At 42.1% G+C, this 18,012-nt stretch overlaps 1 protein-coding gene across 1 annotated transcript in view; it reads left to right on the forward strand.

The window, feature by feature from the left end:
• Nucleotides 1-2,282: 2,282 nt before the first annotated feature.
• ERC2 (ELKS/RAB6-interacting/CAST family member 2) overlaps nt 2,283-18,012 on the forward strand; it is an 866,181-nt gene continuing 850,451 nt past the window's right edge. The window contains 1 exon segment of the mRNA XM_064275182.1: nt 2,283-3,078. Within this exon segment, the coding sequence (XP_064131252.1) occupies nt 2,422-3,078 (657 nt within the window). The 5' untranslated portion in view covers nt 2,283-2,421.

Raw genomic sequence — 18,012 nt, forward strand, 5'->3', positions numbered from 1 at the left:
TCTTAGGGACTAAGAGTAGAGATTGGGAATAATTTCTCTAAAGAAAATAGAGTTAGTATTATCTGAAAGGAGGGAGGACGGATACTGGGCAGATAAAAGTAAAAGATACCCTTATTTATTAATGTGTATTACTTTTAATGTTATTATCTCATCGAGATACTACCAATAAAACCTATTTATTGAGTGTGCGAGGCACCACGGTAGGTGTTTTATGGACATTGTCTCACTTATTCACAGTACTATGAGCTAGTTGGGATTACTGGCATTTTATGGAAGAGGAAGACACTCAGCGAGACGGATTGACACAGTGGCTGCAACAGTGGGCTCAAACAAAGCAAAGACTGTGAGGATGGCGCAGGAGCGGGCAATGTTTTGTTCTGTTGTACCTAGGGTCGCTATGAGTTGGAACAGGCTTGATGGCACCTAACAACAACATAAACTAGAGAAAGGATGCTTATAACAGATAATTTGCCAAGGTCACTCATCTAATCAGTGTTAAAGTAGAGATTTGAACCTCAGTTTGTGCTTTGGCAAAGCTTGTCCTTGTAGCCACTGTTCTTATTGTCTTAAAACTGAAAAAAAGAAAGTCCACTATAGACACCTGAAGAGGAAGGGCATAGGCCACCATGTACCCCATTAAGGGCATTTAGGTCCTTACACTGAAGGGATAATCATAACCCTTTACCCCAGCTACATAAAATCTGTACCATTTGTACCTTAGTAACCACGAGAGGGTGCTTCTACTACTTTTTCCTGCAGGGGTTATGGGACCAGGAACACTAACACAGTATACTGTTTGCCTGTGCCACTTCTGTACAGTGTGGTGTGGTTAATATGACTACTAAGGCCAACCAAAATGAAGAAGTAGCAAAAGGTCAGCCTGAAAGATATGTATGGAAGGTGTCTTAGTTACCTGGTGTTGCCGTAACAGAAATACCACAAGTGGGTGGCTTTAAAGAGCAGAAATTTATTTTCTTACAGTTCGGGAGGCTAGAAGCCTGAATTCAGAGTGTCCCTCTAGGGGGAGGTCCTTCTTTGTCTATTTCAGCTTCTACAGGCTGCAATCCTTGGAGTTTATCTGCCTCTGTAGTCAGATAGTGTCTGCCTCCCCCGCTCCTGCCTCTGCCTGATCTGCTGTTTTTATAACTCAGAAGTGATTAGGTTTAAGACAAACTCTCCTCTGGTGTGGCCTCATTAACACAACAAAGAAAACCCAGTTTCCAAACAGGATTACCTCCATAGGCATATGGGTTAAGATTCCAGCACATATTTTAGGGAGACACAATTTAGTTCATGACAGAAGGGAAAAAAAATAGGACTGTCACTTTCTCTGATGGTGGCATTTAGGATCTGGCTGTATATATAGGAGTTGTGTTGGTTGAGCTATGTCTTTTTCTACTAATTTCAAGATGGCCAGTAGGTTCCAGTTCATGTAATAGATTAGTGCAGTCTCCAGTGGGTGCAGGAAGGGGAAGCGACAGTATACATGCAGTGGAGTATCTAGGGTATTGCACCAGCCCTGGGTGAGGGGCGCCATTGAGCAGTTTCTATTAACCTGGTAAGGCCAAAGATCTTTCTTCAAACATGGTAATGTGTTACTTAAAAGATTAACAAGCATGACTTACAGTTTTGAGCTGATATTACGGTTAAGTTATCTGAAAGAGGAGTGTCAGATGGTTGGACAGGTACATGGTTTCAGTGTTGCCATTAGGCGCCCTTTTCCGTAGATTTGCCGCTGGCTGTACTGGGTTAATAGAAGCTGCTCAGTGGCACTACGCACCCAGGACTGGTGCAATGTCTGCCATACCTGCTATACCCTAGCTATGCCTCTGTCAATGCTTGCCAAGTATTTGATGTCCTAGGAAACAGCAGCTTCTCAAAGTCACTGTGTAGCCACTAGTATATGGTGTGAGCCCCTCAAGAGGAATTATTTTTATAGGTAAGGTTTTTGTGATGGGGAATTCCACAGTGAATTTTCTGGAGATCCTAACTCTCAGTGCAAACCAAAATGCTGAGTTTCATTTTCCTAAGGAAAAGGGAGCTTCTCTTTGGCTTTGTGAACTTTTGACCTTGAGTGGGGGCATGGCTGGGGCGGGGGGGTGGGATTTATGAGAAGGTTACATACAGTAAGTAAAATTTTGGGGTCACTTTTCTTTTAAAGGTACTTCATGGTCGTGACTTGATCTATCTACGCCTACCTACCTGTATTTTAACACATAATAGCAGTTATAGTCAGAGTTCTAAAGAGTTTGTTTTTAATTACCTCTCCTCTCATTTTGCAGATCTCTGATCGGAGCCATATCCTGTACAGACTATGAAAAGAATACAGTGAAAATTCTGGCCAACAGTGGAAATATTGGCTTAATCTCCAACTCAGTATAGCATTCCTTCTCTTCAGTAGGACCTTATAGTAGAAGAAAAATGTATGGAAGCGCAAGAACAATCACTAATCTGGAAGGTAGCCCTTCCAGATCACCTCGTTTGCCAAGGTCTCCTCGTTTGGGCCACCGAAGAACAAGTAGTGGGGGAGGTGGAGGAACAGGCAAGACTCTGTCCATGGAGAATATCCAGTCCCTTAATGCAGCCTACGCTACATCTGGACCCATGTATCTGAGTGACCATGAGGGAGTGGCTTCGACAACTTACCCAAAGGGCACCATGACTCTGGGAAGGGCCACAAATCGAGCCGTTTATGGGGGCCGAGTCACAGCCATGGGGAGCAGTCCCAATATTGCTTCTGCTGGACTTTCTCACACAGATGTCCTTTCATATACGGATCAACATGGTGGTCTGACCACCTCATCCCATCATCACCACCACCAGGTCCCCTCCATGTTGAGGCAGGTAAGAGATAGCACAATGTTAGATCTTCAGGCCCAGCTCAAGGAACTTCAGAGAGAGAATGATCTCCTTCGGAAAGAGCTAGACATCAAGGATAGCAAGTTGGGATCTTCCATGAACAGTATCAAAACCTTCTGGAGCCCTGAGCTCAAGAAAGAGAGAGTCTTGAGGAAAGAAGAGGCAGCCCGGATGTCTGTCCTCAAGGAACAGATGAGGGTTTCCCATGAAGAAAATCAGGTAGGTTGTGACTCATCTCTGGTTTTCAGCCTTGGTTTCTCAGTGAGTAGTTGATGCTTTGCAGATGGTACCACGACCTGTGCAGAAGAAAGGTTGACATTATTGAGAAGATTGTGGCGTCCTACCTGGATGCTAGAAGAGGCATAGGAAATATGAAGTTACAGCTTGTGATTTCCTTATTTTCCAATAACTTTCCCAATAACCTTTCCAATAGCTTTGCAGGGGATGGGGGATCAATTCTCTTTGCCTAACTTTTTTTTTTTAACTTTTGTACTTGGTTAATTTTGTTTTCTTTTTCAGCTATCGCAGCAGAAGTTCAGATGTACTTGCCTCTGAATAGAAGAGGAATGTTAATTTTTACGAAACTAAACACTTTACCTGCAGCATTTAGAGGGTCACATTTGACTGTTAAATTGATTTTTTTTTTCTCTTTTCTGACTTTGTTATTTTTGCTTATTTATTTATTTTTATTGTGCTTTAGGTGAAGGTTTACAGAGCAAATTAGTTTTCCATTCAATAGTTTATTTACAGATTGTTTCAGGACATTGGTTGCACTCCCCGCAATGTGTCAGCACTCTCCCACTTACCACCCTGAGTTCCCCATTTCCATTCATCTGGTTTTCCTGCCTTTTCATCTTTGCTTTTGGGCAATTGTTGTCCTTTTGGTCTCATGTAGATGATTGTTCTAAGGAGCACATTCGTCATATGTGTAATTGTTTATTTATAGACCTATCTATTATTTGGCTGAAAGGTGATCTCTGGGAATGGCTTCATTTCTAAGAGAAGGGTGCCTAAGGGGTATAGTTTCACAGGTTCCTCCAGTCTCCTTCAGACCAGTAAATCTGATCTTTTTTATGAATTCAAATTTTGTTCTACCTTTTTCCCCCACTCTAATTGGTTCCATTGCTATGAGTCAGAATCAACTCAGCGGCAATCCTGGAGCCCTGGTGGTGCAGTGGTTAAGCATTCAGCTGCTAACCAAAACGTCTGCAGTTCAAATCCACCAGCTGCTCCTTGGAAGCCCTATGGGGCAGTTCTTCTCTGTCCCATAGGGTCACTGTGAGTTGGAATCGACTCGATGGCAACAGATTTTTTTGGTTTGGGTTGTGATCCTGGCCAGAGTGGTTGAATTGATTGCTTTTTTTTTTTTTGAAGCACCAGCAGAACTTTTTCCTTCTAGAATGAATGAAGTTTGTTCTCTAAGTGGCAAACTGAACAATATTAAATGGGATTGGATAGAATGGATTTGATATCATGTTAGGTATATACAGATAATTTTAACTTGGTCTTTCTGCTTTCATTCATTCAGTACTAATTAAACACCTACTATGTGCAAAAAAAAATTTTTTTTTATGTGCAAAGCATATTCTTACTCTTCCTTGATCCATCCTCCACGTTATAGCAAGATTAGTTTTCCCAGTGTCTACCTGATGTTATGCCATTCCCCTGCTTAAAAGGCCTCAGTGATTGCACATTACCTCCAGAGTAAAGTCTTTCTCCTTGGCTGAGCCTACAGTCACTTTCTGTGGAAGGCCTGAGCCAACCTTCCCAGACTTACATCCTATGACCTCTGTCTATGTTTCCTGGGCTACCTACACACCCCCACGTGATAATTTCTGCATACACTCAAGATTTCTCACCTCCATGCCTTTGTTCTTACTGTTCCCTTCCACTGGTGGCCTTCTCAGCAGCCCAGCCCACCCCTCAGTTTCCTTCTAGTCACAGCCAGTCTTCATTTTCAAATCCTGCCTATTCTGTGTGGCCCATTTTATATGCTCCTGTTTTCATAAGGAATTTGGAGTCAGATGCACCTTAAATCCTGCTTCACCTCTTGTTGGTAATTAGGTGCGTGCTGAGAGAGGGAAGGTTGTGGGTGCCAAGCCAGTCAAATGAAAATTTCCCGGATATATTTTAACTTTCTTAGAAATCTGAGGTAACTCTAACTTGGGCTGAACTAGTGATTCTCTGGTAATTGGTCTCCATATTGGCCTAAGGAAGCAGTCTGCCTTTCTTTGGGTTGTCTGCTGACCCTCCCGGCTACCACTGCTTTGGAGTCCAAGCTCACATGGAAGCCCCTGTGACTCGTATTTAGAATCTTCTCTTTGCTCTCCTTCTCTGTGTAGAAAGCAGCTACCTGATCCCTTTTGTTATCTGACAGAAGCACTGCTGGTTTTTAGACGTGGAAATGTGATTTTCGGTTGGAACAGAAAGCTTTGTTCTTCTCTCCCAAATCAAATTAGTGCTCTTCATGGTTATTTCCGCTGTTTCCTAACTTTGCTGGTTCGCTTAGCCCCTGTGAACCTGTTTCTGCGATGTGCACATCTCCCCTTCCTTTGAAATGTTTTGGAAAATAATTAAAGCAACTTAGGAGTGATGTACATGGTGACAAAAAATTTGAAAGCCATTCTCTAAACTTTCAGCCCCCAGATTACTTTTATTTCATGCTCTTATTAAACTGTTTTGATCACAGACCTTCAATTATGTATGTTTGCTTTTTTAAAATAAATTATATAATATGCTTCTGTGCCAATATATGTGTCTTATATGACATTCACAAAGACATAACTTACATATGGTAGAGATAAAGTAAAATAAGCAATATAATGATGCAATTTCTAACGACACCCAAAACCTTTTTGTTCTGGCTAAAAATATTTTAAACTACGTGTCCATTTTGTTACAGTTAGTTCAGTTTAAACTAGGTAAGATCCATAATTTCCCTTTACTGTGCCATGTTACCATAAGCCTGAAGCAAGTGAATGCTTGAGAGTGCTCCAGTTATTCCTTTCTTGTTCTGGAATCTCCTGTGATCACAGGATGCTTTGGACACCGTGGTTAACATGTGAGTATGTGATATATGACCCAGCGAAAGTCCCAGTATTAGTCTGTATGTTAATGCAAGTAAAATATATTTGTTTTCTTTTTTAGGTTAAAAAATATATAAGGGGGAAGAAGCGTGGATTATTTGAAAAGTCATTATTATGGAGCCCTGATGGTGCAGTAGTTAAGAGCTTGGCTGCTAACCAAAAGGTTGGCAGGTCGAACTACCAGCCACTCCTTGGAAACCCCACTGAGCAGTTCTACTCTATCCTAATAGGGTTTGGTTTTTTGGTTTGGTATAATGTTGTATTACAATTAAAGAAAGTAAAGATTGATAAAAAGCAAGTTATATTAAAATAATTGAAGCACCCCTCCTCTTTGGAAGTACGTTAGCATCCCGTTTAGAGCTATTTGAGTATCTCTTGGTCAGGAGAGGTTCTGCTACACTAACAAACCTCAGATTTCAGTGGCTTGACACATCAGAGGCTTATTTCTTCCTTACTTAAAGTCTAAAGCAGATCAACTGACTCTCCAGGGAAGCCCTCCTCCACATAGTGACTCAGGGATCCAGGTTTCCTGCATCTTAATGGGTGACTTCAAGAGTTGCTTTGGCTAGGGAGAGAGTGCTTGGAGATGGCACATTGCTTCCTCAATTCCTTGGAGTGGAGGTGCAGCGGGGTGGGAGATGTAGGTTTCTCCTCTTTCCAGGAAAGAGAGGAGAGACAGATATGCGGGAATACTAGAAATTTCTACCAGCGAGGTTTTTTTGTTTACTAAATAGTGGGGTTAGGTAGAATAAAGTGAAATAGCATTTGGGAACAGCTGTTGCTGTTCTTTTGACTTCTGCTGCTCTTACCAACAGACATCTGTTGAGGACTTGCTATGTGCATTGTGCTTAGAGCTTTGTATACGTTATTCAGTATTTGCATCAGTCATCTGAGCTAGGGCTAGAAACTTCCTCATTTCATGGATGGAAAACAAATGTAGAGAGGACAAGCAGCTTGCTGAAGTTCACATAGCTGGTAAGGCCTTGGTCTTAACTACTAGGCTCACTACCTTAGAGGGTCACTGAGCTCTGAACAAAATCTTAGTATAATAGGAAAATCATACTTCATATATGTTAGATAAGGGATGAGCAGTTTTGGTAGATGATTAAGAATGTGATTTAATTTAATAGAATTTTTATTCTTAGCTGGGAATTTATTTTTCCTAGTAATGAATTTGGAAACCCTGGTGGCATAGTGGTTAGGTGCTACGGCTGCTAACCTAAAGGTTGGAAGTTCAAATCTACCAGGCGCTCCTTGGAAACTCTATGGGACAGTTCTAACTCTGTCCTATAGGGTTGCTATGAGTCGTGACTTGACGGCAGTGGCTTTGGTTTAGTAATGAATTTTGTGCTGCTGAGGGTTTTTTAAGTCTGAGCATTACACAGACAATTTGGAGTATATTTTCATCACTTACCATAACTTACTATAATTTCCTTTTAGAAGAAAAGCTATGGAAGCATTATAGGGATAACAAATATTATGGAAAAACAGTTTATGGAAAATAAGTTCTTAGAAATATCTTAGGGAAGCAAATTATGGAAAGGAACGTAAAAGAGAGAAGGGGCATTTGACTGTTATTCCTTACGCACAACAACGGGAGACCATCTATAAATGAAACTCTCCCAGAGATATTTGGATAGTTAGAGTTTTACCAACCTAAATTCATATTACCTCAAACTGTTTAAATTATATTATGGGAAGAGAAATGGGAAGTAGATCCATTATAGGATGGAGGTGAGGAAACTCAACTGCTCTTGAATGTGAAATTCATAGTTCTGTGAATTTAGCGCTCACTCGCATGGACTTCCCCCCGTAATGCACAGCGGTATAGGGACTTCCACCTGTCAATTTCTTTGCAATGGATGGTGAAGTCCTTCTAGCTCTGTAGAGGGAACTGAACCCAACTGCACATCTAGGGGAGGATGCTGAACACCCTTCTTGTGCTAGAGGAAACGCAGAAGCCAATGGGTAGGTTGCTGTGACCAAATTTCTTACGTATGGGGCTAATACCCAGGTTCCTGGATGAATATTCTGCTTTCCATGGCCTTCTTTCTCAACCACATGTATCTGCATGGATATAAATATATTTGTTAACTGATAAGAGTTGCAGTACTGAAATTTAGAACCATCGACCTGTTGTTTTCAATCAGAGTGGATGGATGCAGAGTTATCCCTATGCTAGCATTTGTGCTTTTTGCTTCATGTTGTGCTTTCTTGAATTTGGGGAGAAAGTGGTAGAGTATTTTGGACAGCAAATTCTTTGGAGTGCCATGAACCCACAGCCCATGCTGTCAGTGACACCCCTGTAGACTGGTGGGGGGTGTGTTTAGGGATAGTGACATCATCTATCAAGTGTTCTGGGGAAAGGTGAAGAAAAAAGATTGAGAATAGATGTTGTACTGGCATTTGAGGCAGCCATCTTATTTTTGATGGCCTGTGGGTAGGGGTGGAGGGGCTGTAACTCCAGGGAAGTAGAGTGACTCAGTTTTTTCTAAATGAATGTAGGTTTGTTTTTTCTCATAGCCCCTCCTCTGATTACCTTTGTGATGGAAGTCAGAGAAAGAAAACATGGTGTATAATAAATTTTTCAAAAGTTCACCAAGACTATATCTTGTGTTTTTGGTGTGTATAAGTTACTGACTTTTCATATTCCGGAATATTTTGTGCAGTTATTAACTGTATTTTTAATGGGTTATGTTTCCAAATTTGGTGTACATAAAACATTTTTAGATACTCTCCTCAGCTGTCCACAGCTAGCGAAGGAGCTGCGTGAATATAAATAGCATCACACCTAGGAGATTGTACTAGATCTAATATTTCCCCATCTGGTGTGTGCAGAAGTGGGACAAGGTCATTGGCAAACGTAACCTAAGAAGTGTAAGTAAACCTGTCTGGGGACTGTTATGGCTTTTAAGCAATGATTATGTGATAGTTTCTATTTCTGGCTTAACACAGTAGAGTATAATCCACTCTAAATCAATATTAATATGGGTTTTCAAGACAGCTTCAACATATGATTTATTGACTCTCCTTTTGAGCCTGGAACTCAAAAAGGTCAGGATGAATCATACTTCTGTCTTTCCTTTATTTTTTCTTTTACTTGTGTCACTGCAGGGCCATTTCAGCAGGGGTCATTCACCTCTGTTCTAAAATACTGATTCCACTGCGAGAGTCCAGATACGCTGAGTTGTTCCAATTGGAAGTGAGTGATAGAATTGTCTTTATCTCTTGTTGAGAAGGTGGTGAGGCAACTGCCTTGTGATGGGCGTCTGCTGACAGTTAAATGCAGCTGCAGTCACCTTGACTATGGAGTGTTTGTGGAATCAAGGGCTGAACCCTGGAGTGCCAAATCCCATCAGCTTTGTGGGTAGGATTTACATGCATTCACTGCTCCGATCTGTCTTATTCCTCTACGTTCTTCCAGGCTTCTTCCCTTTAACTACTACTAAATCTGAGAAACCATCGATCCCTCGAAGCCAATGTTTCCAAAGTGTGTCCAGGGAAATGATGCTTCCCCAAAGAGGATTTTCTGATCATATAAGCTTGGGACATGACATGCTAGGTACTCCTGTTCTGGAAATTCATAATGCATATTGGCATGTGAAATGCCCTAACTCTTACAGTCAAAAACTTGTATTAAATTTGCTTAACCTATCAATTTCCCAAACTTACTTGACCATGAAACTTATTATAAGCTGAACACCTGTGTATTAGGCAGCTACTGCTGCAATAATGCTGGGTAACAAACCATCCCAGAACTTAGTGGCTTAAAACAATAAGAACGTATCTCTCCCTCACAGATCTGCAGAGTGTCTGCATCGTGGCTGGACTGGGCTGGATGCTGGGCTTTGGGCTCCGGGCTCTGGGCTCCAGGCTCTAGGCTGCAAGTTGGGTTTAGGTATGTTCCATGTGCCTCCACACTCTCTTTGGACCAGCAGCCACCGAGGCTTCATCTGAGAAGATAGATTGCAGATGCCAAATGTCAACCCAGATCATACACATTTAAAACCTCTATTTCATCATGTCCAGTAGCATTCCACTGGCTTAAAAGCAAGTCACATGGCCAAGCCCAAAGCCAGTGGGGCAGGGAGTCTACTTCCTGCCAAGGCAGAGAGGGAAGGGAATGGATATTTTCTGAACAATAATCCCATCCATCAGAAGTTACAAATATCCCTAGAACCAGAGACAGATTACTCGATAATCAAGGTATATGTGGGCTTACTTATGCTTATTTACTAAACTGTAGTGCACAACTTTACCTGTTTTTCACCACTTTGATGTGGTGAAAAACAGGTGAGGTAAGCTCATGTGTACATTGCTTACTGGTTAATCCACTCCTGCCTAGAAGCAATGGCTTAAAGGCCATACTTTGGACAAGGTTGCTTCAGAAGCATCCCTGGAAATGAGACCTTAGAGGTGTCCTGTGAAGGCAGATGATAACTTTCAGATAGTCAAAAGTTCCTTTAGTGAATGGGCCTTCCAAAGTATCCTAATGATACCTGATAAGGGTTCAGCTTCTGGCTTCTTCTCCAAGTATTTGGCCAATGAAACCCAAGTGGAAATATGGAACATTCTGGAAAAGTGTTTGTTTTCCTAATAAAAGGAATAAACATCACTTGAAAAGCTCCTTCCTCTTCCTTCCTGCCTTGAGTGTAGATGTGATGTCTGCAGCTCTGTCAGCCGTATTGTAACCATGAAGGAAAGTCCAAGACAAGCACAGAGACATACGCCCTGCCATCTTTGAGCAGGTGCACCAACACCAACAATGGCTCTAGACAACTTGTCATGTAAGAAAATAAACCCCTAGTTGTTTAAGACACTGTTGGTTTGGTATTCTGTTACCTGTAGCTCAACTGATAAAACATCACAGGAGATCATTAATTGATAACTGTTATAATAATTAGCAGTCATGTCAACAACAACAAAAGGTGCATTTCAGTGAGGTGAAATGAGATCCTGAAGGACCTTACACATTGGAATGAAGAAAACTACTTAATAATTGCATTGGGCAGGCCTCGAAGCCAATGTCAGAGAGGGGTTTGGCTCCTGTAATGAAATTGCAGAAGGCTTAGCTGTGGAGCTTGGAGTTGACTGGATCCAGGGCCTCAAACTGTCCCAGGACCTTGTCTCTCCCTATGACTTCGTCTCTGGTTCTCAGTGTCTTTCTCCATCTCTGGGTAAGCCTCATTTTCTCCTTCATGTGGTGGGTAGTCTTGGCTGCCAGCACCCTGGAATCACAATTGAGAGGTCAAGAGAACCTTCTGTCTCCACTTCCTATTTGGAAAATTCATGGAGGGATTCTGGTCCTGCCTTGGTTATATCCTACCTATAGGACTTGGTTAGTGTGTGTGTGTGGGGGGTGGGGGGACAGGAGGAGGAGGGTGACTGGGGGGGATGTGAGAAGGATTACTGTGACTGGTGATCCTATTAGAACTGTATGGTTTGGGAGAAGAGCAATTCTCTAAAGCAACTGGGGGAGAAGGGCAGGTTGAGTGGATGGTCTAGAACAATAACAGGTGCCCATTGCACTGACTTGAGCCACCTTTTAGCCACTGTCTTTCTCCAAATGTTTTAAGGACATACTGGTCATATTACCTGAGTGATTAAGAAAGTCAGCCATATCTGTAAGATTTCATTTTAGCTTCAAGTTGAAATATAAGCTTATACACCCCTGGTGGGAATGTAAAATGGTATAACCACTTTGGAAATCGATTTGGTGCTTCCTTAAAAAGCTAGAAGTAGAACTACCATAAAAAAAAAACTACCATTACCCAGCAATTCCACTCCTTGGAATATACCCTAAAGAAATAAGAGCCTTCACGTGAACAGATATATGCATACTCATGTTCACTGCAGCACTGTTTACAATAGCAAAAAGATGGAAGCAGCCAAGGTGCCCATCAACAGATGAATGGATAAATAAATTATGGTATATTCACACAGTGGAATACTATGCAATGATTAAGAACAACAATGAATCTGAAAAGCATTAAAAAAAAAAACCCACTGCCGTCGAGTCGATTCCGACTCATAGTGACCTATAGGACAGAGTAGAACTGCCCCACAGAGTTTCCAAGGAGCGCCTGGTGGATTTGAACTGCCAGCCCCTTGGTTAACAGCTGTAGCACTTAACCACTATGCCACCAGGGTTTCCTGAAAAGCGTTATGCTGAGTGAAATTACTCAATTGTGAAAGGACAAATATTGTATGAGACCAGTATTATAAGAACTCTAGATAAAGTTTAAATGCAGAAGAGGATATTCTTTGATGGTTACGAGAGTGGGGAGGGAAGGAGAGGGATATTAACTAACTAGATAGTAGACGTAAAGTTTTTTTAGGTGAAGGGAAGGGCAACACACAACACAGGGATAGTCAATACAACTGGACTAATCCAAAAGCATGGAAGTTTCCTGAATATAGCCAAACACTTTGAAGGCCAAAGTAGCAGGGTCGGGGGTCTGGGGGCCATGGTTTCAGGGGACATCTAGGTCAATTGGCATAACAAAATGTATTAAGAAAATGTTCTGCATCCCATTGTGGTGAAAGGCGTCTGGGGTCTTAAACGCTAGCAAGCAGCCATCTAAGATGCATAAATTGGTCTCAACCCACCTGGAGCAACGGAGAGTGAACACCAAAGACATATGGTAAAGAGGAGCCCAAGAGACAGAAAAGGGCACACAAACCAGAGACTCCATCAGCCTGAGACCGGAAGAACTAGATGGTGGCCGGCTACCACCGATGACTGCCCTGATAGGGAACACAACAGGGAGTCCCTGATGGAGCAGGACAACAGTGGGATGCAGATCTCAATTTCTCGTAAAAAGACCAGGCTTAGTGGTTTGACTGAGACCAGAGGGACCCTGATGGTCATGGTCCCCGGACCCTTTGTTAGCCCAAGATTGGAACCATTCCTGAAACCAACTCTACAGACAGGGATTGGCCTGAACTATAAGATAGACAACAATGCTGGTGAGGAGTGAACTTCGTGGCTCAAGTAGACATGTGAGACTATATGGGTGACTCCTGTCTGGTGGTGAGATGAGAAGGAAGAGGGGGACAGGAGTTGGTTGAATGGACATGGGGAGTATAGGGTGAAGAGGAATGTGCTGTCTCATTAAGGGGAGAGCAGCTGGGAGTGCTTAGGGGGTGTATATGGCTTTTTGTATGAGAAACTGACTTGATTTATAAACTTTAAGCACAATAAATAAATGAAAAAAAATCTAAGTGTGAGTGTGTGTGTTTTACCCAATGTTACATAGTCACCTGGATTTAGAACTGGATAAAATAAACCAATTTAGCACTATATATAACCGGGAACGCACATTTTAGGATTAAGAAAAAATGTCCATTTTCCTCATCTTAAAGTCTGCCTTAGCTCTTCAGAGAACCATACCTTTTCAGAAAGCTGGAAAAACTTTGGTTCAGGTTTAGACAATGACCTACTTAGACTGAAACTACCATTTTAAACGCCTTTCATGGATATGTGAAAACTTCCTTTGGATCTGAAGACAGATGAGGTGTCGTGGCGCTAACAGTTGGTTTCTTTGTTTGCTAGAATGTAGAAGAACAATATGAAGTGAACGATACATCTTTGTCACAGATGTCAGCTGGTTTTCACCTCAGTAATCTTGCAGTCAGCCCTAGAACCAGCCATGTGCACCACATTAGCCTTACAGATTTTTATTCCCAGGTTTTCTTCTGAAAGACTTGGCTAATGGGAGGAAAATAAACATTCTTGTATGCTGGACCTTGGCAGAGCTAAATGACTTCCATCTTCCGTTTTCTCCCTGACTTACTTTATTTTGGAGATGGGATAGCAACAACATACAATCACCTAGAGAAAATATTTTGGAATATTTCAACGAATAGATTATTCCAGTCTCGCTTGTGCCAGTGACACTTATTGAAACCAAGCTTAGGGAGGGGAAGGCAGGGCCAGTGGTCATCCCCTCCCTAAACATTCACTGCCTAACGAAATTCCCCATAGACAGTGTCCTCAGAGGATTTTAAGAAGCAAGCGTATGTTGACAGGAGAGAAGTAACAGAGTCATCGTCACGGCCAAAGCAGATGGGGTTGGTTCTGAACCTGGCCTCTCTTGGACAGAGAGCAATTTCTACGATTAGTTACAGGTGGGGCTCCTGTGTTATTGTGTTGGAGTCGGCTGACATCTGTGTGCAGGTCCCACCACTCTCAGTTGGCATTTGGCCTCAGTAAGTGGTTTGACTTTGCAGGAATATAGAAAATTGTAGATCTGTTTCACACACGTACGTAGATAAAGCTGCTGTAAAGGTCAGGTTTTGAAAGCTACGGAAAGCGGTTTTAAAAGTTTGGGAAGTAGATTTTTAGGCAGAGTGTGGGCATGCAGCCAAGAGCCAGGGCAGCCTGACAAACAGCACGCTGGTGCTGCAGCTTTGCCTCTGCTTCCCGGTGAAGCCAGCGTTTGATTGTATCTTGGAAGCAACGCACGGCCATTTTGTTTTTCAGTAGGAAAAGTCCGGAAAGAAGTAAAGATTGAGGCAGCTACTGCCCATTTTATCAACTCATGGCCGGGCTTGAGTTGTCTGGGTTGATTGTCCGGGTTGGTCAGGTTAACTCAGTGGTACTAAACCCAGGGCGATTTTACTCCCTCAGGGAATATTTGGCAATGTCTGGAGACATTTTTGGTTGTCACTACCAGGGGGAGGGTGCTACTGGCATCTAGTGGGTATAAGCGAGGGGTCCTGCTAAACATCCTACAATGCACAGGCCAGCCCTCCCCAACAAACAATTATTCAGTACAAAATCATTAAGGACAAAGTTGAGAAATCCCTAGGTAATTAGATGGTGACTGTCTCTTTGTTTTGCTTCATGCTTTGCTTTTTCACTTTGTCATTTCTGGAAAAGTGATCAAAATGAATGTATTTTTGTAAAAATGATGATAGAATAGGTACAACCTGATTTATCATTGGTGGGAAAGAATTAGTTGTGAATAATGCCTGGTGCTTTGTTTATTTTTGTTTTGACTTGGACTAGTAATCATGGGTCTTTGAATACCTTGAATTTTTTAGGAAGTAAACATTTGGTAAAGAGGTATCAGTCTTATAAGGAAATGAGGCATATTTTTAAAACTATTATTCTTTATATTTTCACTGACTTTTAATGGTGGTTTTTGTTTATGTTTGAGATTTATCTTGAAAGGTTTTTTAGTAGGTGCCAGGAGGACCTGGGTGGTGCAAACAGTTAACATACTCAGTTGCCAACTGAAAGGTTAGGGATTCAAGTCTACCCAAAGGTACCTAGAAAGAAAGTCCTGGCAATCTACTTCCAGAAAAACAGCTATTGAAAACCCTATGGAGCACAGTTCTACCCTGACACACATGGGGTCTCCATGAGTCAGAACCGACCTGAAAACAACTGGTTTTTTAGTATGTGCCAGGCATTTGCTAGTAGCTATGCAAGATGGGTGGCATCTTCATTTTACAGATAAGAAGCAAGGCACAGAGAGAGTAAATGGCCTGTCTCACCATTAGGTAGAGCTGGGATTTGACCGTAGCCATGCTTAGCTCCAAAACTGTGCTGTTTCCACTGCCTTGAAGGGAAAAAACAGATTTGCTTGAAAACCAGTGAATCTGGTGTTGAAACGGAAGCCCTAACATAGAGTGGAATAGCAGTTGTGCTGTCTGACAGTACCTTAAGGATGCTGTCAATGAGGTGTACAGAAAGGACAGAAAGCAAGGAGGAAGAAGGGAGGGAGGTGTCAGGATCAGCAGAGGAGAGGGTAAGCAGGAGGTAGCAAATGCTGTCTTGTCAAGTAAATAAGCAGAGGAGAATGCCAAAAAGGAACGCTTCTGTCTTTTCCAGAAGGAGGGCAGAAAGGGACTCCAGGACTGGCTGGAGAATTAAGACCACACGTGGCTGAGGAATGAGAGGGACTGTTTCCAGGATGCTCATTAAAGGCCCGAAGATCCTTTCAGATGGTTAAGACTTTGACAAATTCACTGGGTTCACAGGAGCAGGGTTTCAGGGGCTGGGAAGGCAGATCATTGGACTGTAATGAGGATGGTCTCATTAGACCAGTTGGAACTCTTCCTGTCATTGTCCCCATCATCAGGAACTCCAGGGTGTGTCACCAGCTCGCTGGCCCACGAGTCCCTCCACCGACACCTCTCGGCTTTCTCTTCAGGTTATTTCTAACCTCACCGGGATGATCAGGCCTCGTCTTTGGGATTGTTCCACATCTTGTGTCTCCTGGGTCCTAGCCTTCCTAATTTCTGCCTCTCCCATCTCCTTGCCCCCATGGAACCTCTTCCTTGTCCTATTTGAGATTCCAGAGCATTCATTCACTAATTCATTCATTTACTTCTTGTGTTAGGGAGAATGTGGTTCCAAGTGGAAGAAACCCCCTTAAGTAGTTTGAACGAAAAAAAAGGGAGATGTATTGGGAACTTGTAAGGCTTTTCTCCCAGATCCTAAGGGTAGATACGGCAGCCAGGCATCATGAGAGACTGGAACCAGGGGTTGGAAGGTTGTTAGGAATGAGAACAAAGTCAGTATCCATCTGTCTTATTTTGCTTCTCTGTCTCTTCCTTAGAAAAATAATTTATTGATGTGGAATTCAGAGAACATAAAATTAGCCACTTTTAAAAAAAATTAACGATTGAATGGCATTTAGTATGTTCACAGTATTGTAAAACCACCACCTCTATCTAGCTCCAGAACATTTCTATTGCTCCATAGTAAAACCCCTGCCCCATTAAGCAGGTTTTTCTCCATTCTCTCCTCTGCCCACCCCCTGGCAACCACCAGTCTGCTTTCTGTCATGGATTTATGGGTTCTGAATATTTTACATGAACGAAATCATACAATGTGTGACCTTTGATGTCTGGCGTCTTTTGCTTAGCATAATGTTTGGAGGTTAATTTATGTTGTAGTGTGTATCAGAACTTCATTCTTTTTATGGCTTTTTATGTTTATACATTCATCTGTTGATGGAAATTTGGGCTGTCTTTACCTTTTGGCTATTGTGAGTAGCGCTGCTATGAACATGTATGTGTATGAACTTGCTTGAGCACCTGTCTTCTGTTCTTTTTGGTGTATACCTAGGAGTGGAATTGTAGAGTCATGTGATAATTCTATGTTTAACTTTTGGAGGAACTGCTTATTTCTCTCTTGATGTCTGCTTCTATATGTCGCTTGTGAAAAAGTGGCCGCTCAAGGAAATCATGTGTCTCCTTTATTCAAGTGCTCAGTAGGGCCACTTAAGAGTAGCTGTGTTTCAATTTCAAATTCTGAGAACCGAGAATTTGATTGGCCCAGTTTGGATCAAGAGTTTGTTCTAGGTCCGATCAGCTGTGGCCAAGGGAGTAAGGTCATGAGATCTACGTCTCCTCTGCAGAGTTATGGAAAGAGTCTCCCTGAGAAAGGGTCACAGTGTGTAGATTCTGTAACAAGGGAATGTGTGGTAAGGTGACAAGGAGGAAGGGACAGCCATTGCTGGGAAATACATTTGTTAAACACATAATTAGGAGCTTGTCCTTTTTCAGCTGTTAGGAAGACCAAGACCAATCAAGTAAGACTCATAGAGTTAACTACTGTCACTTCCGTCTATAACCAGCCATTTCAACAGCAACTTCAGTAGCCTCCTGGAATCTCTTGACCTTCACATCCACCTTGTCAATCCCTACCTCTGATTGTGCCTTCTGGAGAAATTGTAGAAGTGGTCTTGGCTGACACCAGAATTGATTCATTGTATCTTATCTTAGAGGACCTGTGTGGCTCCTTTGTATCATGTCAAATTGCATCCTTTAGGGACCTTTAAAAAATACCCTCCACTTCCCATAAACTCCTTTAGTCTTAATGGAGCCCTGGGTCTTCAGAGTGGATGAGATTATAGTACTACTTAGGATCTACAAACTTTTAGAACTAGGCATGTTATAATTTGATACCTTCTATTTTAAGGTATGATGGTTAACCTGAGTTCTAAAAAATATGGGCTCCTGAGCACATATTATCTGAAAAGAAATTAAAATTCACTTATCCTGTCCCTTGGAAAAGCTTTCTGAGATATCATAAAAGTTCCCAAGGAAT

Source organism: Loxodonta africana, chromosome 22 (genome assembly GCF_030014295.1).
Source record: "Loxodonta africana isolate mLoxAfr1 chromosome 22, mLoxAfr1.hap2, whole genome shotgun sequence".
In the NCBI taxonomy this organism is placed as follows: Eukaryota; Metazoa; Chordata; class Mammalia; order Proboscidea; family Elephantidae; genus Loxodonta; species Loxodonta africana.